Here is a 26,197-nt window from a genome sequence, read left to right as displayed (position 1 = left end):
TGCTTTGAAATATCTTAGATATAGTATATCTACCACCCGGTGGTAGTTACCCTATATGTCTCATATACTATCATGTGGTACTATATATACTACTTTATCATTTTAAATATGTTCATATATTATATCTAAGATATTCCAAAGCAAGTTACATGAAAAAATTGCATACGAGCCTATAGTTTTTGTTATATTTGTGAAATACGTACATATTTGTACATAAAAAAGAGCATACTCAAAAAATGGTACATACTACCTAAAAATTATTATATATACTACCTAATCATTGTTATATACTACATACTACACGTACATACTCTCGATTTCGACGGATACTACATACAACATACAAAACACAAGTGGTAGTAACTACCACTGCTTGTAGGAAACATTTGTCATATATATATATATATATATATATATATATATATATATAATACTAAAATTTTATACTTACCATACTACAGTGTTAAGGATTATAATTTTTCATTACTTCGATGAAATAATTAACAACATAACAAAATTAAGTATTTATATTATTTATTTATTATATATTTGTAATGTATGTCATTAAGAAATACTCACACATTGTGCTGAATTCAATTTGTATTCTCTAAGTAACATTATTTTTAAATTATTTTTTAATATTTGTGTAAATTATATAATTTATACATATGAACATATCTACGTTAGACATCTCTCAGACACATAGTTTAAAAAATATCGAAATAGTGGTTTTATTATATGAGTACAAATTTAACCATATGTGAGGGATTGCGAGAGTACATATGTTGTTTGTCCGTCGCATGGTTGGTCGTCATGCCCGTGCTAATCTGCTCACCAGTGAGCGACGCCATTCGGTGCTGAGGTGAAGCGGGGTCGGATGTCCGGGCATTCGGCGATGATGTTTTCCATAATCCTAGCGAGGCGGGGTAGTACAATGGCAGAGCCAACATTTGAAATTTTGATTTACATGAATTACATATATTCAATTTCAGTTTTCCCGTCATCAACTTAAGTCGCCTCCCACTCCTCTTGATATATACATATTTTATACTAAAAATTTTTACTTACCGTATTACCATTGAGAAATATAATTTTTCATTACTTATTTGACATACTTAACAACGTAAATTTTTTAAATATTGGTTATATTTTTTATTATTATATATTTTAATGTATATCATTAAAAAATACTCATGTGTTGCGTTGGAGTCAACTTTTACTTTATAACAAAACATATCTTTTAATTAGTTTTTGATACTTGAATAAATTATACAATTTATACATATATAAAACATATGTTTGACAAATATCGTAACAATGGTTGTACTATATGACTAGAAAAGTATATATATCTATAGAAAAATTCTAGAGTATAAATTTAACCACATGTGAGGGATTGTTTTAGATATACTCATTTTTGGAGAACTGATGCACAAATTTAATGGTTTAATTGGTGTAGCTATTATATAGTTTATATATATCTAAAACTATGATTTAACAAATATCATAACAATGGTTGTACTGTATGACTAGGAAAGCATAAGTCTGTAGAAAATTGTAGAGTGCAATTTTAACCACATGTGAGGATTTGTTTTAAATATACTCATTTTTGGAGGACCCATGTACAAATTTCATGGTTTAACTGGTGTACCTATATAACTTTTTTAAACAAAAAATAATGGACTTATATATGTGCACTCATGTACTCGTCTAGCTTCCTCCATGTCGGGGTCGGAGGGGGAATCGAGTGGTGGCACAAGGTGAGAATTCTCGTTTTTTACGGATTTACTAAATGTCAGATCTAAATTTTGAACCACGCGATCCATGGACTTTAAAATTCATGCAAACGTTTGTTTACCGCGTCGCTGGGGCTAAGGGAAACTCCAACGCGCTGATGTAAATGGTACGCGCGCGTCTTGTGTCGGAACGTGTTTTAAGGGTCGGATGTGGTGGATAATCTCTTTTACCGCTTGGGTTTGCGGGGTTTGTTTGGGCACAAGCACTTTCGACCCTTAAAACGCTCTTTTCTCGTCCCTTATCCCGGTTATATGTTTTTTCAATTCTTACGCAATACATGAGCGCAAGCCATGGATATAGAACTATGGTTGGAATAGAGTATGGTGATGGAGGTAATATAGAGAAGACAAAAAATGAGAAAGTCTCACATCGACGAGGCTAATCAACGGGTTATGGAGATACCCATCAATTGATGTCAATGCAAGGAGTAGGGATTTCCAAGGAATGGATGAACTATGAGCTATAAGTGTATGAAATCTCAAAAAGAAAACTAAGTGGGTGTGCATCCAACTTGCTTGCTCGTGAAGACCTCGGGCATTTGAGGAAGCCCATCATTAGAATATACAAGCCAAGTTCTATAATGAAAAATATTCCCACTAGTTAAATGCAAGTGAGAGCATAGGAGACTCTCTATATGAAAATTATGATACTACTTTGAAGCACAAGTATGGAAAGGATAGTAACATTGCCCCTTCTCTCTTTTTCTCTCATTATTTTGGTTGAGCTTTTTTGGCCTTCTTTTTTGTGGGCTCTTTTTGGCCTCTCTTTTTTCTCTTTTTTTATTTTATCACTGGAACAATGCACTAATAATGAATAATGATGATCAACATACTTCTATTTACTTACAACTCAAAACTAGAATGAAATATGACTCTATATGAATGCCTTTAGCGGTATACCGGATGTGCAATTATCTAGCGTAACATATATAAAAAATGATGAACGGTGGCTGAGCCACAAATACTATGTCAGATATGTGATCATGCAAAGTGAAATGACAATGATGAGGTGTGTCATAATAAAACAGAATAGTGGAAGTTGCATGGCAATATATCTTGGAATGACTATGGAAATGCCATAATAGGTAGGTATAGTGGCTGTTTTGAGAAAGATATAAGGAGGCTTATGTGTGATAGAGCGTATTATATCACGGGGTATGGATGCACTAGCGAAGTTTGCACCATGTCTCAAGGTGAGAAAAGACAATGCACGATACCGAAGAGGCTAGCAAATTGCGGAAAGGTGAGAGTGCATATAATCCATGGAATCACATTAGTCATAAAGAACTCACATACTTATTGCAATAGTTTATTAGCCCTCGAGGCAAAATACTATTACGCATGACCCTAGGGGGATAGTTTGGTAGGAAAAGACCATCGCTCGTCCCCGACAGTCACCCATAAGGAAAACAATAAAAAATAAATCATGCTCCAACTTCATAGCATAAGGAGAGACTATACATGCATGCTTCGGGAATCATAAACCTTAACACCATTATTCTTACTAAACCACAATTACTCACTAGCACAACCCACATATTACGAACTTTATATCGCAAAACTATTGCAAGGAATCAAACTTATCATATTCAATGATCTGCATGAAAGATTTTATTATATCCCTCTTGAATACCTATCATATTATGACCAAATTCATAACCCATACTAACTGTCATTACTATTATCAACTCTCAAAAAGATATAAGTGAAGTATGAGAGTGCAACTATTTCTTTAAATAAAACCACGACCGTGCTCTAAAAAAATAATATAAGTGAAACACTAGAACAACTACTTAGCTCAAAAGATTTAAGTGAAGCACATAGAGTATTCTAACAAATCACGATAAATGTGTGTCCCTATCAAATATGTGTGTCCAACAAAGATGATTGTGACAAACTAAAAAGAAAACAAAGCAAAGACTCATAAAATACACGATGCTCCAAACAAAACACATATCATGTGATGAATAAAAATATAGCACCAAGTAAAATTACCGATGGTTGGTAGAAAAATGTTCGCTTATTCAACACAAATATTCACGGGTTTAAAAGATATTCACAATTCCCAAAATTGTATACGAATTTGTAAAAAATGTTCGTGAATTTGATTTTTTTTTCATATTTTCAAAAAGTTCACGAGTTAAAAATATTCATGGTTTCCAAAAATTCTTCACAATTTGAGAAAATATGTCCATAAGTTTGAAAGATGGCCGCAAAAAAGAAAAAGAAAAGAAAGAAAGAAAAAATAAGAAAAGAAAGATAAAAGTAAATAGGAAAAAAGAAAAAGAAATAAATAAATATTAAAAGCAAGAAAAATAAGGAAAAACCAAAGAAAAAAAACGATGGGGAAGGAGTTTGAAGTGGTCTGACCCAAAAGAAAATCGGTTGCTTCACGGTATGCGCTAAGTCGCTAATGAGCGACATACGCGCCAAATTGAAGATGCCCTATAAAACACATAGCGCCTTTCTTGTTTAGTTTTTCTTTTGTTTTAGGCAGTATTTTCTTTGGTTTTTACTTCTCGTTCCTTTTCTTTTTATTTTTTCCTCTATTATAAGATCATGATTTTTTTTGTTAAATTCATGATCCTTCCAAAGTGATGAACATTTTCTTAAATTTGTGAACTTCTTTAAAAATCCCTGAATTTTTTTGAATGCGTAAACCATTTTGCAAATGCATGAATTTTTTCAATCCATGAACTCTTTTTAACTTTATCAAAATCCGTGAACTTTTTTCAAATTCATGAACTCATTTCCAAATTCTATAAACGTTTTCAAATTCTTGATCTTTATTTTTCAATATCAATAAAACATTAGTTTTTTTAAATATGCGAAGTTTTTCAAATCTGTGTACATTTGTTTCAAAATTGATGGACTTTTTTTCAATTCCTTGAATGCTTGAGCTGGCACATTAGACGCCCGATGGGCCACGCTGTCGCCTAGTTGGGCCAAGGCCTACGCGTTTGAATGAATTCCGACATCGTTTACACGTTGCGACATGGCCCGATCATTTTATTGGTCTTTTTGCACCGTGAAAACTCCAGAAAATGCCGGAACCAAAACAACTTGACATGGTACCTTGAATTGGTCATACAAGGCCATTAAAAAAGGGGGGTCGTTTCAAGGATGTCAAGAAAGAATGTGCTCTTAGACGGAGCCTTCTGGCCTACCCGAACACTCCCCGTTCAACATCTATTTTTGGACATGCTTCAAATGACCCCGACTTTTACAAGCAGGTGGGCATGCCTATGGTAGACATCATGTCTGGTTTAACGATTTCCAACACCGTATGCAAGTTGCGACATGTCCGACCATTTGTCGGTCTTTTTGATCGAGAAATCTTCAAAAAATGCAACATTTCTCGAAAACCAAAATAACTTGACATGGTCCCTTGAATTGGTCATACAAGGCCATGGAAAAAATTGAGATCATTTCAAGGTTGTCGAAAAACAACGTGCTCTCAGACGGACGCTTCTGGCCTACCCAAACACTTTGCATTGAACATGGTCTATTTGTGGACATCCTTAAAATGACCCCAACTTTTGCAAGAAGGTGCATGCCCATGTTAGGTTTGAATGATTTCCAACAACGTATGCAAGTCGCGACAAGTTCGACCATTTATCAGCCTTTTTTGATTGAGGAAACTCTTGAAAATAAAAAATTTGTCAGAAACTCAAACAACTTGTCCTGGTGCCTTGAATTGGTCATATAGGCTAATGAAAAAAAATTGGGGTCATTTCACAAATGCCAAAAAAACTCGCTCTCAAGTGGACCCTTTCTGGCCTACGTGAACACTCTTCGTTGAACATGGTCTATTTCTGGACATGCATGAAATGACAACAAATTTTGTCAGCAGGTGTGCATGCCCGTGGTAGGTATCCATGCCAGGTTTGAACAAATTCCGACACCATATGCAAGATGCGTCACGTCGGGCCATTTATCGACCATTTTTCATCGAGAAAACTCCAGAAAATACTAGAATTGTCAAAAACTCAAACAGCTTAGCACGGTGCCAAAAGAAGTTCGCATTTTCCAATGTCGGTCTGGGTTTCTTAAAATGTTCTCATGTTTTCAAATTTCATGTTTTTGATTTCTTTCCTATTTTTCTTAAAATAATTGAAATTTTCTAAATTTTTTTTGCATATTTAAAAGTTTTCATGCTTACAAAAATTGTTTACATTTTTTAGAAAATCTTCGGAATCCCAAAAGTTTCTCACGCTTTCGAAAAATGTTTTGGAATTTCGAAAATTGTTCAAATTTTTGAATGAAGTTTGGTGATTCATAAATTATTTTCTATTTATGAAAAATATTCGACATGTGCAAATTGCTTGCATATTTTTCAAGAAAGTTTCGGGTTTTTCATGAATTGTTTTATAGAATTATGTGAACGCTGTTGTGTTGTCCTTATATAATTCGTGTTGTACCGAATCACAAACTGTGAGTTGGTCATGTGGTAAGCAGGCTTCGGCAATAGTTTGAGATCCCGAGTTTGAGTCCTTTTTCCGCAATATTTTTTTCTAAAAAAACTGATGGACGTGATTTAATGGGCCGGCTCAGGAGCGCGAGAAAGACGCAGAAAGCCTCGTACAGGGCTCTTTGTACAGCGTATACATACAAAAGTGGGAGCAACTAATTAACGAGCGCTCCTTCCGGAGCCTCGCAACGATCAACGATCAGCGTATACCCCACTTTTGCTTCTCTTGTGGTCGACTAGGCCATGCCGATCTCTTCTGTCCCAATCTAGGGACGAGAGATGCGAATGGCGATCTCCCATTCAAGGCAAGCCTGCGGGCGCCTGAGGACAGGAAGAAGGGTTTTTGGTGAGAAATCAACGAAGGAGAAACCAGAGACGCAACGCAGCACGAAAGAGTCACGCTCGTCAAGTTCTAAGCAGAAGGAGGGAGTTGAGGTGACCTCTCCTGTCAAGAATCCATCTCTGAACAAAAGAAAAGGAGCGCCGCCGGTTCAGGTGTATCGGAAAGTGGCGACAGCTCCCCTCGCCATCAAGGAGAAAGGAGAAGGACACGGTCAGGAGGATGATCTTCGGGGAGTGGCTCCAGAGGGAGAGTCGGAGGACTTGGGAACTGTGTTTGTTGAGAGAGAGCCTAAGAAGAAAAAGCCGACACCATCGTCGTCGGAAACATCGGCAGCGACTGCTAGTCAGCGCTGCCCGACGCAATGAGCACTATCAGTTGGAACTGTCGAGGGCTTGGGAACCCTCAGACAGTTCGAGAGCTTCGCAAGATTGTGAAGCAAGAAGGTCCCGCCCTTCTGTTCATAATGGAAACTAAGATAAAGGGCAAACGTGTGGAAGACCTGAAATTGAGTTTAGGCTTTTCTGGTTGTTTTGCCATCGACAGCGACGGGCTTAGTGGTGGCATCGGACTGTTTTGGTCTAGAGAGGTCAATGTTAGTCTGAAAAATTTTAGTCAATCTCATATTGATGTATCTGTCAAACAGGATAATAAAACTTGGCGTTTCACTGATTTCTATGGAGCACCTCGAGTGGAGAATAGGCACCACAGTTGGCGTTTTCTCCGCACGCTTTTTGCTGTCCCGCATGAGGCATGGATCTGCATGGGTGATTTTAATGAAACATTGCATGGGGATGAGCACTTCAGTGTTAACGCGCGGCCGGAATACCAGATGAGGGCGTTTCGTGACGCGGTTGACGACTGTTCTTTACAAGATTTGGGATGGAGAGAGATTCCCTATACATGGGATAACAGACAGTCGGGGTTGCAAATGTGAAAGCCCGGCTGGACCGCGCTCTTGCCAATGAGGGGTTTCTGAACTTATTTTAGTCCACCTCCGTCAAGCATGTGAGTAGTGTGGAGTCAGATCATTGCTTCGTAGTGGCCGAGCTCAGAACTAACATGAACAACAGTTGGCCTCGTGCGAAAAGAAACTTCAGATACGAAGAAGTGTGGCAATCCCACAGCCAATATGACAAGCGGGTGCATGACTTGTGGCAAACTGGCGCTGGTCAAAGAGGGCTGTAAGGTGTCGTGGAGGCACTGGGGACAGTGCAGAAAGATCTTGGTGCCTGGGGTGAGCGCGAATTCGGAAATCTTCAGAAGAAAGTCCGCTGCCTTCAGAAACGCCTAGATCGTTTGAGAAGCGTCTCGATGGGCCGAGGGCCTAATGAGGAGGAGAATGTTGTAGCATCGCAACTGTGAGAAGCCATGAGGCAAGAGGAAATCTGGCTTAAGCAAAGATCGCGAGTGCTTTGGTTACGGGTGGGTGATCGTAATACCGGCTACTTGCAAGCTCAAGCCGCCCACCGTAAGCGGATTAACCGTATTACCTCTTTGGAAAACTCACAAGGTCAAATTCTGCAAGAACCAGAGGAGGTCAAGGCGGAAATCAGTAGCTTTTATCACGCCTTGTATCAGACACAAGGCTTTCACCCCATGGATGATTTACTGAACTGTGTGCAGCCCACTGTTACCGACCAAATGAATGATCATCTCAATAGGCCTTATGTGGCGGCAGAAGTGAAAAAGGCTCTGTTCGATATGGCGCCATCTAAGGCCCCGGGGGTCGACGGGTTCACAGCGGGGTTTTACCAACGGCATTGGGAGGTTCTCGGTGAGGATATCACAGTGGCCGTGCTACAATTCCTGAATGGAGGAGAACTACCTCTGGGTCTGAAAAACACTTCCATCACTTTAATCCCCAAGGTACGATATCCGCAAAAAATCTCTCAATTCAGGCCGATAGCTCTTTGCCCTGTTCTTTATAAGATTGCAGTCAAAGCAATTGCAAATAGAGTTCGAGGGATTTTGGACGAAGTGATTGGCGAGGAACAAAGCGCCTTTGTCCCGGGACGGTTGATCACAGATAATATACTGGTGGCGTACGAAAGTATCCATGCTATCAAGAGGCGAAAGAAGGGTAAAAATGCATGTTGCGCGGTGAAGCTCGACATGCTCAAAGCATATAATAGAGTGGAATGGCACTATCTCGAGGCAATGCTAGTCAGGTTGGGCTTCGGTGATAATTTTGTCCGCTTGATTATGAAGTGTGTGACTTCGGTCCGGTTCACGATCAAGGTAAATGGAGATCTTCTACCTTATTTCACTCCTTCAAGGGGGCTCCGACAGGGCTGCCCTATGTCACCATATTTGTTCCTTATATGTGCTCAGGGCCTTACTTCACTCCTAAACAACTTTGGAGGCGCATACGTGGACAGAGGCATCAGGGTGAGCATCCATGCACCATGGGTTAACCACCTGTTATTTGCTGACGATAGCTTGATTTTCCTCAGTGCAAAAACTCAAAGCACAGAGAGGCTCAATGAGATTCTCCGGATCTACGCGGAATGCTCCGGACAGGCAGTGAATCGGGAGAAAAGCTCAATTTATTTTAGTGCCAATACGGGACAACCCCTTCGGCAGAGTTTGAAGCAATCTCTTGGTATTTTTGTGGAAGGGTTCTCTGAACGCTACTTGGGCCTCCCGACGGCGATTGGGAAAATTACTACTGGGACTTTCAAACACATGGTGGAAAGGTGTCGTGATTACTACTGGGACTTTCAAACACATGTAGCGCGCCACTTGTCGGAACCTGGAGAAGTTGCAGTGATCTCCACAAGGAGTACTCCTTAATTAATGATTTCGTACAAAAGTGGGCTAGTCGCTGTGGCATGCCCATGTGGTTACCGGCCCGGACCAGCCCAGGAGGCCCTAATCCGAGCTGGCCCAGCTCGATCTCCGCCGAAACACGCCGCCGTCGAGCGCCGCCCCTGCGCCTCCCACTCCGAGCCTCGCCGCCGCGACCGACGACGCGGCCCTCCTCGGCTTCTCCCGCTTCGAAGCCGACGAGCTCAAGAGCCTCCTCCCGCAGGTTCGGTTCAGAAAGTCCCCTCCTCTCGTCTCATATCTCCTGGATCGGATCCTGGCAGAGTTAGGTCGCGAGCTAAGTAGAGCTACTGCTTCTTCATCTCCTTTAGCAGATGCACGCTAGTGGCTGCTTCGATTGGGCCGTGGATCTGCTGCAATTGCATATTTTATATGCGTGATGTTGCAGACAAATATCATCACCACTGCATAAGTCTGAATCTAGTGCCAAACAGGCTGAAACTAGCGTTGAGGAGTGCCAAACAGCACCTTGTTTTGGCATTACATTGAAGAATATTCGGGGTTTCTGATAGAGTATGGTAGATTCAGCTTTGATTATACACAAACTTCAATCTATTACCGTTACCGTTACATTGGATAGTATATCAATTGATCCCCATATTAGTGGTTTGCACCAATTGGTGTCTAACAATCTACTGTTATCAGTGTGCAATGTTTCCTGACTTCAGTGTCTAGCACCTCCTGCGGCTGGGACGCCACGGACGCTGCCCCCAAGCTCGGCGTCGCCAGCTGCACCGCGTGTGGCTGGGGTGCCAGGAGTGAGCTTGGGGGCAGCCATGCCGCCAACGGTTGCATGGAGCGACTTGGAGGATGGGGCCGGATGGGGGCGAAGCCTATCCTTTGGTATAGGGAGCACGCTCTTACCCTCTTCTCTCCGTCTTAATCATCAATCGGTTTCGAGTTCACAAAATGGCAATGGGACAGTCTTCACTGCTCTGAACTTGCCAACATTGTTCAAGTGTTCGTTCTCCAGCCTGCAATCCAGTCAAGTTCGGTACAAGTATTTGCACCGTATTTGCACAGGCAGACAAGTTCGAGCATCAGTTTCATGTATTTTACAACTTTAGGCACTAAACTGACCGTGTCGAACAAGTTGAGGCACCCCTAGTGTATTTAACTCTTTTGTTTCTGTTGGTTGCCAAACAAGTCAACCACGTTTCTTCATCTCTTTTAGCAGATGCATGCTAGTGGCTGCTTCGATCGGGCCGTGAATCTGCTGCAATTGCACGGACAAATATCATCACCACTGCATAAGTCTGAATCTAGTGGAACTCTGAAGAATGTTATTTATTTTGTGCCGTTGGAACTTGGAAGTGATTGTGGATTTGTTTTCTGTAGTGATGCAGGCTCTAAAATGCTGTAGCTACACATGGATTCGTCGTCCTGGACAGCGTGGATTCAGTTCATGCCGATAACATGTCCTGCACCCAGGCTTGTCAAACAGCACCTTGTTTTGGCATTACACTGAAGAATATTACATACCCATGCCCAACAAAGATCATGATTGGAGTCTGACCCGCGTGGGCATATACGTCAGTTCAACACCGAGTGGAGTCTGACCCGCAACCGCGACCAGCCGCCCGCACCCACACCGGCGGTGGCCATTCCGGCCCCGTCGGCCACCAAACCGCTGCCCTGCGGCGTCCGGCCGGCCGGCATGCTGCCGCCGCCTCCTGCCGCGCTCCCCGCGGGCTCCGTGCAGGGCGTCATCCCGGTGCCGTCCCCGTTCCCTGCTCGGTTGGATCTGGATCAGGATCCAGCGCCGCCGCCAACGCTGGCCCGCCCTGCCGTGTCCGTGATGCTCCCCGTGCTCAAGACCTTAGCCGCTCCGACGACATCGCTGGCTCCCGCTCGGTCGTCCCTGGCTACCGCTGCCGCCGATCTGGCCGCGGCTGCGCTCGCCTCCCGCAAGGCCGATCTGGCCGTAGGTGGTCATATGGCCCATGGTTGCTGTCTGCCAAAGACCGTGAAGACGGCCGCTACGGCGCGGCTGCCCGTCATCCATGCTGCCATGGCTGGCGCATTCATCCCAGTCCTGCAGGCCACCACCACTACTTCCCCTGCTAGCAACTCCGCCGGCCAGCTGTTGACGCCTCCGGCGTCGGCACCTGCACCCCTGTCGGAACCAGATCAGGCAGATCCCCCGCCGACGGCTGCGCCGACTGAGAACACTGCTCCCCGGACGTCATTGTCGTCGCCGCTGGCATCAGGCGATTCTGCAAGCATGTCTTGCACCATCGCAGTCGCTTCTCCCGTGCGTTCAGGTTGGGGAGATTGGCTTGGATGCTTCCGCACAGAGAAGTCTCAAGCTGCTCCGATGTGTTGTGCGCCGGCACCTCATGGAGATTCATTTGGGGACTGGCACCTCGTCAAGGGGCGCCGTCATTCGCCATCTTCATCAGACTTCCAGCGTCCCGCTTCCAATGCGCGACGGACTCCTCCAGTGTGGCTGAGGGACCGATGTTTTCGGTGCCTCTCCAGAGGTCATCATGCCCACTCTTGCAGGGACCCAATTCGATGCAGAAACTGCCTTCGCTTTGGCCACATTGCTCGCCATTGCCGTGCAAAACACACCAGAGACCAGACTACGCCGCTAAGTCATGCTGCTCCACTACCTCCACCAATGTCTGCTCCTGCCAATGATGCTACCCCAGCAGGTGTACCGCAACAGTCGGTCCTCATGGAGCAGGCTGAGCTACTCCGCACCGAGCTGCAAGACTACTTGACGAGAGTTGAGAGTGTTTTGGCAAGTGCAGAGGCCGCTCTTGCCAAGCTCCAGGCTGTGCCCGTTATACCCCTGCTGCCCGAGATCCATGTTGGTTCTACCGATGTGGAAGCTGACATGTATGGAGATCTCTCCCCTCGCGGTGCATCCTGCCCGTCGCCGCTGCCTGTCGTGCTGATTACATCTGGAAGTGAAGCCGTTGTCGAGGTCGTGGCTCCGGTGCTGCAAATTATGCCTGAGCTGCAGAAATTTTGCGGGGATCCCACTTCGCCTATTTCGATGGTGCTTCCTATGGAGATGGAGTCGCTTGGAGGGGCCTTGACGATGCCAAACGCAACCTCACCGCCGTTGCTAGAGCCCAGTCAGCCGCTCGCCTTTGTGGACCATGGAGGTTTGGATGTTGCTATTGCTCTGTCACCTGTGGCTGTTGGCCAGGTGGCATCTGTGGGTGCCGGGGTTGATGAGGTAGGTGCTTTGGCACCTAATTCTGAAGCGCTAAAGTCCATCCGGCCGCCCGTCTTTGATCGTGATGGTATGTTGGCACGTATTGACGAGTTGGTCTTCGTGAAAAAGCTTGGTGGCTTGCTCGCCCGTTTCGAGGCAGCTAGTCCTGGATCTGGCAAGACAATTGCTTGCCTCCTAGCGGAGGAGGCTTCTAAGGGCAAAATCAAGAAGGTGAAGAAGGCTCTCGGCAGCATAGGCAAGAAGAGTGGCGCCATTGGTAAGGCGTCAGCGGCTGCTTAATGAAGGATACTCAACCTCTTCGACCACCGTCTCTAATTGGCTCATCTCCGTGGATTTGGTGGTGTCCGTTGTCTTCAACCTTGATTTCGTTGATGATTTCTTTGCGACGTAGAAGTGCGATGGATCGTGGTTCTTTGGTCTTATGTATGTTTGTCGGGTTGACCGTGTGGTCATGGAGTTTCTTTCTTAGCGAGTAGTCCGCATGTGGTCTATTGTATCGGTTCTCGTCCGGTTTTCCGTTAATTAACTGGGCAATTCTCTTCTTCTTAATTAATCGATGATGCCTCCGTTTCAAAAAAAAAACACTGAAGAATATTCGGGGTTTCTGATAGAGTATGGTAGATTCAGCTTTGATTATACACAAACTTCAATCTATTACCGTTACATTGGATGGTATATCAATTGATCCCCATATTAGTGGTTTGCACCAATTGGTGTCTAACAATCTACTGTTATCAGTGTGCAATGTTTCCTGACTTCAGTGTCTAGCACCTCCTGCGGCTGGGACGCCACGGACGCTGCCCCCAAGCTCGGCGTCGCCAGCTGCACCGCGTGTGCCTGGGGTGCCAGGAGTGAGCTTGGGGGCAGCCATGCCGCTGGCGGTTGCATGGAGCGACTTGGAGGATGGGGCCGAATGGGGGCTAAGCCGATCCTTTGGTATCGGGAGCACGTTGTTACACTCTTCTCTCCGTCTTAATCATCAATCGGTTTCGAGTTCATGAAATGGCAATGGGACAATCTTCACTGCTCTGAACTTGCCGACATTGTTCAAGTGTTCGTTCTCCAGCCTGCAATCCAGTCAACCGTATCCTTAGTTATAACAAAAACATTAAACCGAAGATACTGGTTCCACTAAACCAATTTCAAATACCTGTAGAAATTCCAGTGTCCTCGTCGGATTATTTCCAGGGAGGCACGGGAGAAATCCAGTAGGCGAGTCTCATTCTTGGTAATAGAAATCTTCATCACACTTTTAGTCCATGATAGCCGAAGCACTAGATTTAGCATCTGCATTTGTGAAAAAATTAGTGCTCCAAAAGCCGCTCCTTTCTGTACTAATGTCATACTAAAAATCAGTTGAACAAAGTACAATACCATGGAAACGTAGTAAGTGAACTTGTTCTTAAGGATGAGATCATCTCGAAGCCATAGGTTCTTAGATTTGGGAGTGAAAAAGCCCCAATCCTTGACAAAGTCCCAGTAGAGCTGGTACACCGTGGTGCCTGTGGACGTTATGAGGACCATCCACACCCAGAATGGCGTCGGTGTTGCTTTGTACTTGAGCCTGACAGCAGCCGCAACCATCGCCGACACGTACTTCCCAGCGTTGGCGAGTTGATTTACGTCATGTTCCTCCAGGTATCTTCTTAAACACTTTTGAAAAATGGCCACAAATCTTAGTTTGAAATTGATCCTGACAAGTTGTAATCTTAATATTGTTCGTTCGTCTATTGATTTATACCTGCATAGCTCTCCAGTAGTAAGGGAGAAAAGAGATCACATAGGCCAGGTGTTTGTACTGCTGGTTCTTAGTACAAGTCTCATATGGGTAAGCCCTAAAGCTTCCTGCCATGAAGTAGCACGCTGCAAACTCCGTGTGCCTTAGCAATGGGATCTGGAACATACACAAGTTTAATTTGTAAGAACTTGCATTTTAAGATTCCTTGGTTATAGTATGAATGTATAATATAATATTGCAATTAAATTAGTACCTGACTAGTTAACTGATCAGCCATGAAGAAATCGGCCATCACAACCTGGATCACAGGGAAGGTTTATCATAAAAAATATGTTCATGAGAATTTTGGTGAATCGGAAACCGTAGATATCTCCCTTACCTTGTAGAATGGCGAGAATATGATTTTGCGCATGATGCGCATGAAGCAGTAGCGCGTCGAGCGGTAGAACACGTTGAATGGACAGAATAAAAGTCCGGCCGACAACTGAAACAGGTAGATTCAGAATTTTGAGAACTAACAGTTGCAACACAGCCTGAGCTATCAATCATTGCTCCAAATATATGGTCTGTGTTACTCACGACTATGAGAGCCCCTGGCACGGCATTGGTGTAGGGCACACCGGCGTTTATGAGGAAGAGGTTGATGACCAACACGGTGACAACAGTGCACATGATGAAGGCGGACATGAGGAAGGCATCCCGGTGCGTGAGGGCAGTGTTGGGCACGAAGTCGAATATGAAGTTCTGGTTGATCCGTGTGCTCTTCCACATGAACAGGTTGCATCCATAGAGGAAGCAGTGCAGGCTGATGAGCGCGAAGATGCTGCAGGAGAACAAAGGAGAATCTACTGTCAGGTCAAGGTAAAATTTTCATCCTTAATCATCAAACCCTTGATAAAAAATCAAAAAAATATTGAGCTCATACCAATAGCAGAGCTCAGAATCTTGGTCGGAGAGGTTACCTGAAGACATGGTAGACTACTTCATGGTAGGCCGTGTCTCCGACAGAGGCGAAAATGCCGGAAGCATGTGCCAGGATGGTGTATATGATGAATAGACTCACAAATGTGCCCGTGAACAACCCTGAAAACAAACACGAGACAAAGAACCACAAAGTTAGAATTCCGAATTTCTCCACCGTAGATGGTACTAGATAGATGAAAATCTGACTTCTGAATGTACGCGCCTACCTACGAGGAAGGTGACCATGTGCGTGCTCTTGGGCTGCTTTGGGTTGAGGTACTTCATCGCCACCATCTTGTCGTTGCCCGCAAAGTGCTTCAGGAAGAGTGACTCCACCTCGTCCGACAGCTGAAGAACCTGCTCTCAGAATTTCCATGAATATCAGTTCCTTCAGTTCATATTCTTCAGCGTTGGACAGGAAGGATGTAGATGAAAATGAACTGATGATGATACCTTGTTGGAGGTGTTGAACGATGATCCCTTCACCTTCTGCGAGAAAAGGTCTGTCGCTCGCTGCTGCCCCGACACCTGAGAGAGCATTTCGTGTCAGTTGCCGACAGTGTAAAACATAGGTTTTCATGTTTATTTATGTCAGTTCTGTCGCTAGTTCTTTTCAGAGTTAGATTAGTTGCATATTGCAGTAGTATGTCAATTCACTAGGACAACCACACAGATCACAAGCTGTGTGCTACTTGATTATAATTTACATGATGAAGTACAACATCCTCATGTTGTTTAACACTCTATCCATCCATTTTCCGAAGCACCTGCGCTACACAAAAATACTCCTCCCATTTTTAAATATAAGTCTTTGTAGAGATTTCACTATGGACTACATACGGAGGAAAAATGAGTGAATCTACACTCTAAAATGCATCTACATACATCCGTAGTATGTTGCTAGCTAGTGGGCAGAGTAAGATTATTATGACGTATTACTTACCTTGACGAATTTCTTGAGAATCTTGGTGAAGGCCTTTACATTCAGAGAACTACAGCCATCCATCATCCATGCAACAGAAAAAGCACAACAAATCCGTAAGGCCCCAAAGATGTCACCATTCTCATGGCGAAAGCAGAGTCGTGCATGGTGGCCGGGGTATGCACCTGAACTTCTTGAGCAGCTCGAGGCCGCGGTAGAGCGCCATGAAGGCGTCGCGGATGTTCTTCTCGGCGTGCTGCACCTTCTTCCGGTGGACGAAGGCGGCGGCGGGGCTGGCACCGTCCTTGCGCAGGACGTTCACCAGCTCCTCCCACACCTTGAGCGCCGCCCGCCCTGGGTTGCTCGCCGGGATGTCGATCCGCACCGTCGACGGCCTCCCGCCCCTGCCGCTGCCCTCCTTCTTGGCGTCCTTCTTCCCCGGCAGCCCCACGAAGCTGACGCCGTTGCGCTCCAGCGCAGCCATCACCTCGTCCGCCACCGCCGCGCCCTCCGTCATCTGCGCCTGCTGCAGCTCCGCGCTCCCATCTGCACGCCGCCATTACGCACCGTTTGAGTCAGCTCACGTGCCCATGCTATATTGCCAATTGCCATGCACACGCGTAAAGGATGATCGAGCGAGGCAGTGGGGTTCATGTGCTAGGAGCCTAGGACCAACGGGCGAGTGCGTGCACCGGTATGGAGTATGGACACGTACCTGACATGGACTGCGGCGTGGCCAGGCCGGAGCCGCTGAGCGCCGGCGAGGACGGTGCCACCATGGAGAGTGTGCCCCTGGCGCGACGGGTGGCGGCGTGGTCGGCCAGGATGCGCTTGACGTCGGCGAGGATGCGCAGCTGGTCGATGACCGCCTCGCCGCGGCCCAGCAGCTCCGCCTCCTTCGTCGCGTAGAAGGTGTTCACCTTCTCCAGCTCCTCGTCGGCCTTCTCCAGGAACTCCCGCTCCTGCACGCATCAAACACTTCAGTTTCTTGCACAACTGAGATGGATAATCAGTCGCAGATGCATCCTTGAAATGCATGCAAGCATCAGCTTACATGCTTGTCCGTGGATGGCACGAGCTCCCCGGAATCCCCGCTCTCCTCGTCCTCCTGCATGTCAAAACGCGCATCATGATCAGTACCGTGCACGCACGTAGCCAGCCAAGACGGATCACGAACAACTATATCTATTCGTATCGCCTGACGCGTGAAAGCACGCACCGAGGAGAACCGGGAGGCCAGGGCGTGGACGGGGTCGAGCACGGAGAAGCCACCGCCATAGCCGACGCTCTCGACACCGGCGGCAAGGGCGGCCTCCTCCGACGAGGAGTCTCCCGAGCTGCTGCCGTCGGCGTCGCGCTGTGCGAGCTTGATCTTTTTGATGAGCTTTTTGAGTCCCTTGTAGTCGACGAAGGCCCCTTTCCACTCCGGGATGACGCTGGCCTCGTACTCCCGCGAGAACTTCACCATGTCCTCCGCCTCGAGACGCCTATATACTACCACCCCAGCACTCCACTATGATCAAGCCGATCGATGGTCGGGGGTTGAAGCGGGTTGCTTCTTGTCCGAGCCGATCGAGCGAGCTGCTCACATGCGGAGGACAAGAGGAGGAGGGAGGCAGGAGGGGGACAGGGACAGGCAGGAGTGATGAGAGAAGCAATCGTGCTTATATAGATGGAGGGACAGACGATCGGGGAAGCTAGCTAGCTACGATGGTTACTCTCTTCCCACTCAGGAATGAATGTGTCCCTGTCCTAAAGATATCACTCACGATCGGTCGTTAGTGCTGCTAAAAAGGGAAGGAGATACTGAAAAGTACATAAATGCTACTACCTCCGTCCTGGTTTATTGGTTCTCATTGTAATCCGTGTCAAATTTTGATCATAAATTTAACTAACAAAATGTTTATGCATGTCATAAAATTATATCATTGAAAACTATGTTCAAATATGAATCCAACGATATAATTTTTGTTGACATGCACTAATATTTGTGAGTTAAATCTTTGATCAAAGTTTAGCACAAATTACAAAGAGGATTAATAAATCATGACGGAGGTAGTATTGTATTTGGCTAACGGTCGCCAGGAGGCTAGCTGTTGCTGGCGGATGCCCTTCCCATAGCCTGATATGGACGCACGGATGCGCAAATGGATATGGGGAATCAAACTCGCGCCCTGCTTTTTTTCTTTTTTGAGGAAAGACAACCAGGCTTTGTTAATACATATCAACAGTTACAGGTATAACAGCAGCATCGTGGGGAGACCCTAACCAAATATGTCTCCCCTGAGAAAGAGTAGTACCAAACCTAGCTATCTTATGCGCTTCATGATTTGTAGCTCGAAATTTATGCAGAAAGTTACATGAAATAAATGATGTTTCTCTTTGCTTTATCTCCCTAATGACCCCTCCGAAAGCGCCTCCAAAATTGACCCGTATCCGTTCACCACTTTTGTGCAGTCATTTGCGATATGAAGGTGTTGCAAGTTTAGATCTTCTACAAGTGATAACGCTTCCCTACACGCTATTGCTTCTAGGGTGGCTGCATCAAGCAAAGCTTGGATCGCAAGCACTGAAGAGCCATCTCTGTCTCGACAAATAGCCGCCGCGGTGCCACAGTTATGATCAGAAGATACACCTGCATCAACATTCATCTTGACAAAGCCCACCGGAGAAGGGATCCACATATTCCTTCTATCAATCGAAGATGGAGCTGGTTGCCGTGTAGATTCCCTTATCTGACCTAATTCTGCAATAAACGTCGTGATGAAAAGGTGAGTAGATAGCGTACTTTGTTGGATGCCCTGCTACAGCCATGCGCACTCACCACTTGGGCTAGAGAGGTGTTTGTGAATGCTTTGTGCTCTAACACCTTTCATCTATTTGAGTTATGTTTCTAAATTCACTTTTCATTTGGAAAAAAATCCAAAAATTCTGAAATTTTCCATTTGTGAAACAACAAAAAGCCCTATTTTTAGAGGGCATTTTTTTTGTCCTAAACTTGCCATGTGCATTTTTATTATATGTAGCATGACACTTTCTATGTCTTTTTTAACGCCCCATGGCCAAAAAATTATTAAGACCATGGCATTTTAAGAAGTTAGTAACATGTCATTTTTATTACTAAAAGGATGACAGTTTTCTTATTAGAAGCATGGCATTTTTAATTGTGAGTAACATGCCATTTTTTATTCGTCAAGAGGATATCATTTTTATGATTAAGAGCATGGCATTTTTATATTAATACCATGCCATTTGCATTATTAGGTGGATGACAGTTTTATTGTTAACAGGTGGCAGTTTTTTCATTGAGAGCATGCCATTTTTATTATCTGTCGGCATCACATTTTTATTATTATAGAAGAGGATGGCATTTTTTATATTTTTTGGATGGCAGTTTGAGGCCTTGCAGCAGCAATACGCCTAACAAAATGTCGGCGTGCTGGACGGCGGCGATACACCAGATACGGCCGCGATACGCGTATCACGATGGGATCTTCTCTCGTCTCCCATCCCTCCCCTCCTATCCGCGACCACGCGCACGATCGCTCCTGTGATCCAACCCGAAAAGGTCACGCACGCACGTTCGTTGCCGCCTTGGCGCCCTAGCTAGACCACGCACGATGGCTCGCTCCTGTGCTCCATTGTCACCTGCTGGCGGTGGTTGCAGCACGGTGGATCGCCACGCTGACCACGGCCCACGACAAACACGCCGCTGGGCAGGCTGAGCAGGGTGGCCAGCACCACGAGATACTGGTGCAACTTCCACAGCATGCATGCACGCACGTACAAGTACATGCTTCGATCCAAGACACATCATAGCATGCAGGCAGGGTTTGCATTGAAACTGAAGGTGACTCCCTCATCTTTGTTACTAGATGATTCCCAGCGTGTTGCCGCCGAAACATCTGCATGTAGTTTTTTTAGATATTTTTTTACTGTGGAGTATTGAATTGTTGAAGTTTGCAATTTACTTATCTGAAGAAAGATTTCATGAGTTAAATTGTATGTATTTATATAAGAGATGAATTGGAATAATATCCACAGAGATAGATATTTCATTCATCAAAATGATACAATGCTGGGCGCCAAGCAAAGAAGTAGTTGGTCAACAGTGGAAAAAATGCAACCAAACTCGCGTTTATATTTGATCTTTCCCGGTGAAATAGCGTTGTTCATTCATCATCAATTTTAAATCTAGATGATGCAAGACATGACACTCGTGCATTCTTGATAGATGAACATGATAGCTCAGTAATTTCTAATTTGTACAAAATCATTAAAGAGGACGTGTCATAGAAAGGAAGGAATAATGAGAGGCAAAATAATTAGTCGAACCTAGTTATAATAAAAATAATAATAAATGCCATGTTATAATTATTAAAATGCCATGCTCTTAATAATAAAAGTGACATGCTCTTAATAATAAAACTATCATCTGAGGTAAAATAATCAATTCAAAAAAATCAGGATATTTTGTTTTTTTTTTCAAATGAAAAAACAAATTTAAACAAAATACTTCACAATACATTAAGATGGTTAAAAAACATATGTACACAAAAAAAGGCACTACAACCCAAGTTGTAGAGCATGAGCTCACTCCAGGGAGAGGTCACGAGTTTGAGACCCCACCCGACGCACCACTCTTGTGTTCTTTTTAGAAAATAAAAATAAAAAAGGATGGTTAACCGGAGAGCATTGCCTGGTGAACGATCTCTAAACGCTAACCTGGCACTCCAGCGCATGTAAAGATTAGTGCACTACATCAGACGACAGAGACAAGGTTCGCCAGAGTTGGCTTCATAGGGAACGTCAGGCAAATAACATTTCTGTTTTCTTTTCAGATGTTGCACAGCCTGACCAGGTATGCCTTTATAAAGAATTTCTATATTTCTCTTTTTACAGTCTTGCTTACTATGGACATAAGTTATTATCGTTTTACAGTTTCTGTTATTGTTTGTCTTTGTCGGATTCCCCTTCAAGAGATTGAAATGACGATGGAAAATCGAGTCTCTCATGCATTTATGCCTATTTTCTTCTTTAGTTTGCTGTATTTACACTGGTGGAAAAAGGGCCTTTGGTCGCGGTTCGCAACTGCCATTAGTCGCGGTTGCGCAACCGCGACCGAACGGGCGCGACTAAAGGCCCCACCCTTTAGTCGCGGTTGCTTAAGAACCGCGACTAAAGGCCCGTCCACGTGGGCGCCAGGTGGCCGTCGGGGCGGAGGACCTTTAGTCGCGGTTCTTCTGGCCAACCGCGACTAAAGGCCGCCGCAGGTTTAGGGTTTTAGCCCCCCCCCCCCTTAAACCTGTTTTCTGTTTAATTTGTATTGTTTTATTTCTTTTGTGCTTTATTTTAATTTTGAAGGAGTTTCACATATTCTACGGTACTACATACATGCATATGAATGTACAATTTCAAACAAATTTGAAATTAGAACCAAAAAGAATTCAAGAGGAATATACAATATATATTCAATATCATCGGATGACCATATACAATTTTGAACAAGTTTCCATACATAATTTAATGCATATAAAGTTCTACGTCCTCGTAATGGTGTTCTCCTTTAGTATGGAGGACTTCCCTCCTGAACCATCCAGCTAGTTCCTCTTGAAGTGGTCGGAAGCGAGCTTCTGGACTAAGCATCATCCGGAGGTTATTCCTCTGAGCATTGGTATCACTCGGAACCCGCTCAGAGGTGTATCTCCGGATCATCTCACAGACATAGTATGCACATAGATTGGTCCCCGCTGGCTGAATATCCTCACCATTCTTAGCCTTTGACCTTTTGAATTCTAGCTCTTTTTTGAATTCACCGACCTTTGTATCTACGAACCGTCTCCAAACCCTACGAGGCAAAGAAAATTAAATGAACAAGAGAGTTATTAGTTACTTGATATTAGGAAATGAACGAAATAGGCCGATCGATATAGAGCGCAAATGAATGAAAATAATTACTTCTGCAGCATTCTTCTCATGCCGCCCCAAAGCTTTGGATCCTTATTCAGAGAGTCGTGGACGAGACATTCTGAGGTGTCAACTTTAATTACTAGCAGAATCCAGTGGAACCTGCGGACACGATACATGCACAGTACGTCATGCATAACTCATCTAGCCGGCCACATACCATGCATGGAGTAAACAAAAGAGAATGTGCTCAAGACAGAAACACTCACCCAAAATGGTAAGGAAATAGAATATCACTTTTGAGTTCCTGCTTTGTAAGAAACTGCCACAGGTCTGCCTCCATGTCGGCGGGGTGATGCTCCAACACATATCCATTAACGATGTGTGGGTCAATGAACCCAACATCATGGATGTTCCTTACTCTGCATTCCTTAATCTTCATTCTGCATGTATAATAGCGGACACAACAATATAGTTAGGACATATATATAGTGCAGGCAATATGAACGAGATGGGGTAGAAATAAATCACTTACAGAACGTAGCAACTGATGATAGATTTGTCGAGCTCGCGCAGATTGAAAAGCTGGAACAATTCACTCAGATGAATTTGTACATAGTAATGTTTGAAGTGATGCTCATATCTAACTTCCGCATAAATATATTCTTTGGCGTTTTTATTTTTTATGTAACCCTTGTACCATTTCAGCAGACCTTTCATTTGTGGAGGTAGATACTCTTCCTGCGCACGCTCGACGAGAGGCCCATTTTTCACATATGTAATTACTACCTCCTTCACTGGCGCCTCATCAAGGCCTAACAGTTCACGAAGAGTAATACCTAAGTTGGCCGCTTGTTCTCTGGCACTCGTTACAGTCAATCCATGTGCTGCCGCAGCTGCTATGATATCGGGGTCATCCGGACCGGCGGCTTTCACTATAAGCGGGGCAATCGATTGTTTACTTTGTTCCCCGAGCTGGGCAACTCGTTTCCCGCTTTTTTTACTTTCTAATTCCGTTTTCTCGGCCTCCTCCAAGGCTTTGTTCTCCTGGTTCTCCGCCCGCTCTTTCTTCTCCTTCAACATGAGTGCCTGCCTACGAAGTTCACGTGCATAGTCGTCAGGCAGATTCTTCGCGGCTTGGGACGGTGTGCTCAAAAATGACTTAGCCCACTTCTTTTGCTCATCAGAAAATACTGGCTTGGGCTCGGGCTTTCTTTTCTTCTTGCAGTCCGCCTTCCATTTCTCATGATCAGCAGCCGCAGCCGCGGCCGCGGCAGTTTCCTCGGCACTACGTTCCCAAGGCCTTGTGGGGAGAGGCTTCAATGATGGCTCCAGTACCTTTGTGGTCTTAGGTACATAAGGGTCCGGGTTAATAATCCAGGACTGCTTCTGCTTCTTTGCTGGAGGTGGATTGGGGGGCGGCGTCTGATCACCCGCCGGACGAGGACTGGGGGGCGGCGTCTGATCACCCGCCGGACGTTGTGGACTGGGGGGCGTCGGCTGACGTGACGGAGGTGTAGGTGAACCGCCACCACCGTAGGGGGGTGGACTTGTTGTCCTTGGCGCCTCGCCTGGAAACTTGATAAACTTCTTTTGCCATAGAATGAAATGGCGCTTGACATCTCCAAGTCTTTTCTCCCCTTCAGGTGTAGCAATGTCAATCTCCAGGTCCTCAAACCCTTGGACTATGTCCTCCACCGTGACACGAGCATAGCCATCTTGAATGGGGGTGTTGTGGTGGAGTGCTCCAGGTAAATTAACATGGTAAAGCACTGCCGATGGCTACCTTCATGGACATGTTCCCGATAGGATAATACAGATGACATTCTTTCATCTCCTTTATATCGTCCACGGGGTAGCGAGGAGGCTCCGGTGCAGTAATTTCGACCACCAGAGGCTCCGGTGCAGTAATTTCGACCACCAGAGGCTCCGGTGCAGTAATTTCGGTCGTCGGTGCATCTGCACCAGCCGGTGGGGCCTCCGTGGAAGCCACACTGCTTCTCCACTGCTGGCTTCTGAGATCCGCTGGATGATCTTCATGCTGCGCCCGAGCTGCATCTCGTTCGGCTACTAGTACACTCACGGTTTTCTTCATCACATCCATTTCCGATGCCAACCGCGCCACAACATCTGCTTCCCGATCCATCTTTCTCTTCCGGCTTCTGTAACCGTACGGGTCATCGTTCTGGGGGAACCCTATTTTCCACGGAATGTGCCCCATGCCTCGTACACGTCCTCCGTGTTCAGGATTCCCGAGGGCTTTTGTCAGCGCGTCGTTCTCTCTGTTGAACTTGATCTTCCCCTCTTGAGCATCCCTCATTGCGTCAATAAGGGCTTGGGTGGGTTTAATTATTTTGCCCCGGTAAACACAGTCCCCTGTCTCCGGGTTCAGCGTTCCCCCATGCCCGTACCACCAGTTTTTGGCCCTTGGGTCCCATCCCTCCGTACCTGGACGGATTCCTCGCGCCCTCAGCTCGTTCTCCATCTTCTCCCACCTAGGCTCCCAAAGGCGATACCCTCCTGGCCCCATAATATGATTGTACTCCTTCTTAGCCGCATTTTCCTTATTTTTTTTCGATATTTGAATGAACTGCTCCGATTTCTTTTGCTTCACAAATTCTGGCCAATCATGTTTCAGTTTCTCATATTGTCCTTTGAAATCCGGAGTCTTGTTCTGCTTGACAAAGTCATGGGCTAGATTTTGCTTGAATTTCCGGAATGCGTCGGCCATCTTATGAAGAGCGAACTGTTTGACTAGCCTCCTCCTCTCCTTGTTTTCCTCAATCTTGTTACCCTCCTCATCGAATTTGTTGTATTCCGGAGGTAGAACGAAATGTTCCATAAGCTTTTTGAAGCAATCTTTTTTTGTTCTCTTATCGACGAAAGTGAAACCAGCAATTCGTGCCTTCTTTGGCTTATTCCACTCCTGGACGGTGATCGAGACGTTGTCTCTAACAATGGCTCCGCATTGGTTGACAAACTTGGTGGCGTTCTTGCGGGGCTCCAGCGGCCTGCCGGTTGCACTGTCGACAACCTCGATGGTGCATGTTTCTCCTTGTTTCATCGTCTTGGTTGCGCCACGCTTTGACGACGTACTCGATTGTTTCGATGATCCGGCCGAGGGCTAAAATAAGAAAGAGAGTCGCGCGCGTTAGTCCACACATATTTATTCAAATCAGTTAGTTTGTATCACCAGAGGCTCAATGTATATATATATACCTCGGCGCCGGAGGTGGTTGCTACTTCCATTTGAAGATCGTCGTTTATCGACGTTTGTTCGGCATCATCTTGCTGACGGCGCCCTTCATCTTCACCGTCAAGGTTCAGATAAGAAGAGATATCATCTTTTTCTTGTCCGGTCGGCACATATAGAATATCGCCGTTTATGATGCCGAACATATGTGCTTCACCGTCCGGATCATAGTTGTCCATAATCGGGTCAGCTCTATCGTCCGCCATTATGTCAGTCCTGAAAACATGTAGTAAAAACAAATTAATTAAGTGAACAAAAAAAATTCTCTCTCTCTCTCCACGATCTCATCGCTCTCTGTAGAGCAGCGTTGAGGGCGGCGAGGCCGGCCCGAGGTGGATTGGGGGGCGGCGTTGAGGGCGGCGAGGCCGGCCGGCGGCGTTGAGGGCAGCGAGGCCGACCGGCGGCGTTGAGGGCGGGCGAGAGGTGGTGCGGTGGGCGAGGGAGGCCGGCGGGCAGCGTACGAGGGCGAGAGGGGGCGGCGGGCGCCGTACGTGGGCGAGAGGGGGCGGCGGGCGAGAAGGGGTTCGGGCCCTTGTATTTATAGCCCCCCCCTTTTTGTTGTTAATTATCAAGTTTTATATACGTTTTTTTGTTAATTATAGAATTTTTAGGTTTTTTTTGTTAATTATCAAGTTTTAAGTTATTTTACCGTTTTTGTTAAACTAATTAACTAGTTAAAATTAAAAAGAACAAAAAAAGAAAAAAAAAGAAAAAATTCCGGTGGCCCGCGGCGCCCCTCTCTCTCTCTCCACGATCTCGCTCTCTGTCTGAGACCGGTGGCCCGTGCG

At 45.3% G+C, this 26,197-nt stretch overlaps 1 protein-coding gene across 2 annotated transcripts; it reads right to left on the bottom strand.

The window, feature by feature from the left end:
- Nucleotides 1-10,175: 10,175 nt before the first annotated feature.
- LOC119325201 (phosphate transporter PHO1-2-like) lies at nucleotides 10,176-17,853 on the bottom strand. 2 transcript variants are annotated; one of them, XM_037598951.1, is made up of 15 exons: nucleotides 17,469-17,853; nucleotides 17,304-17,357; nucleotides 16,965-17,211; nucleotides 16,435-16,795; nucleotides 16,271-16,319; nucleotides 15,781-15,855; nucleotides 15,555-15,684; nucleotides 15,327-15,447; nucleotides 14,944-15,187; nucleotides 14,744-14,848; nucleotides 14,618-14,662; nucleotides 14,368-14,520; nucleotides 14,001-14,279; nucleotides 13,777-13,913; nucleotides 10,176-10,410 (listed from the first exon to the last, which is right to left on the bottom strand). In XM_037598951.1, the coding sequence occupies exons 1-15, from the start codon at nucleotides 17,715-17,717 to the stop codon at nucleotides 10,323-10,325; spliced, it is 2,337 nt and encodes a 778-aa protein (XP_037454848.1). In that variant the 5' UTR covers nucleotides 17,718-17,853; the 3' UTR covers nucleotides 10,176-10,322. The 2 variants fall into 2 exon arrangements, with proteins under 2 accessions (XP_037454848.1, XP_037454847.1); XM_037598950.1 differs by lacking the exon at nucleotides 10,176-10,410 and adding an exon at nucleotides 13,276-13,693.
- Nucleotides 17,854-26,197: the final 8,344 nt, after the last annotated feature.

The sequence above is a fragment of the Triticum dicoccoides genome, chromosome 6B (assembly GCF_002162155.2).
Source record: "Triticum dicoccoides isolate Atlit2015 ecotype Zavitan chromosome 6B, WEW_v2.0, whole genome shotgun sequence".
Taxonomy (NCBI): domain Eukaryota; kingdom Viridiplantae; phylum Streptophyta; class Magnoliopsida; order Poales; family Poaceae; genus Triticum; species Triticum dicoccoides.
Note: the sequence above shows the minus strand (reverse complement) of the source record. Positions and strands in the feature narration are given on the sequence as shown.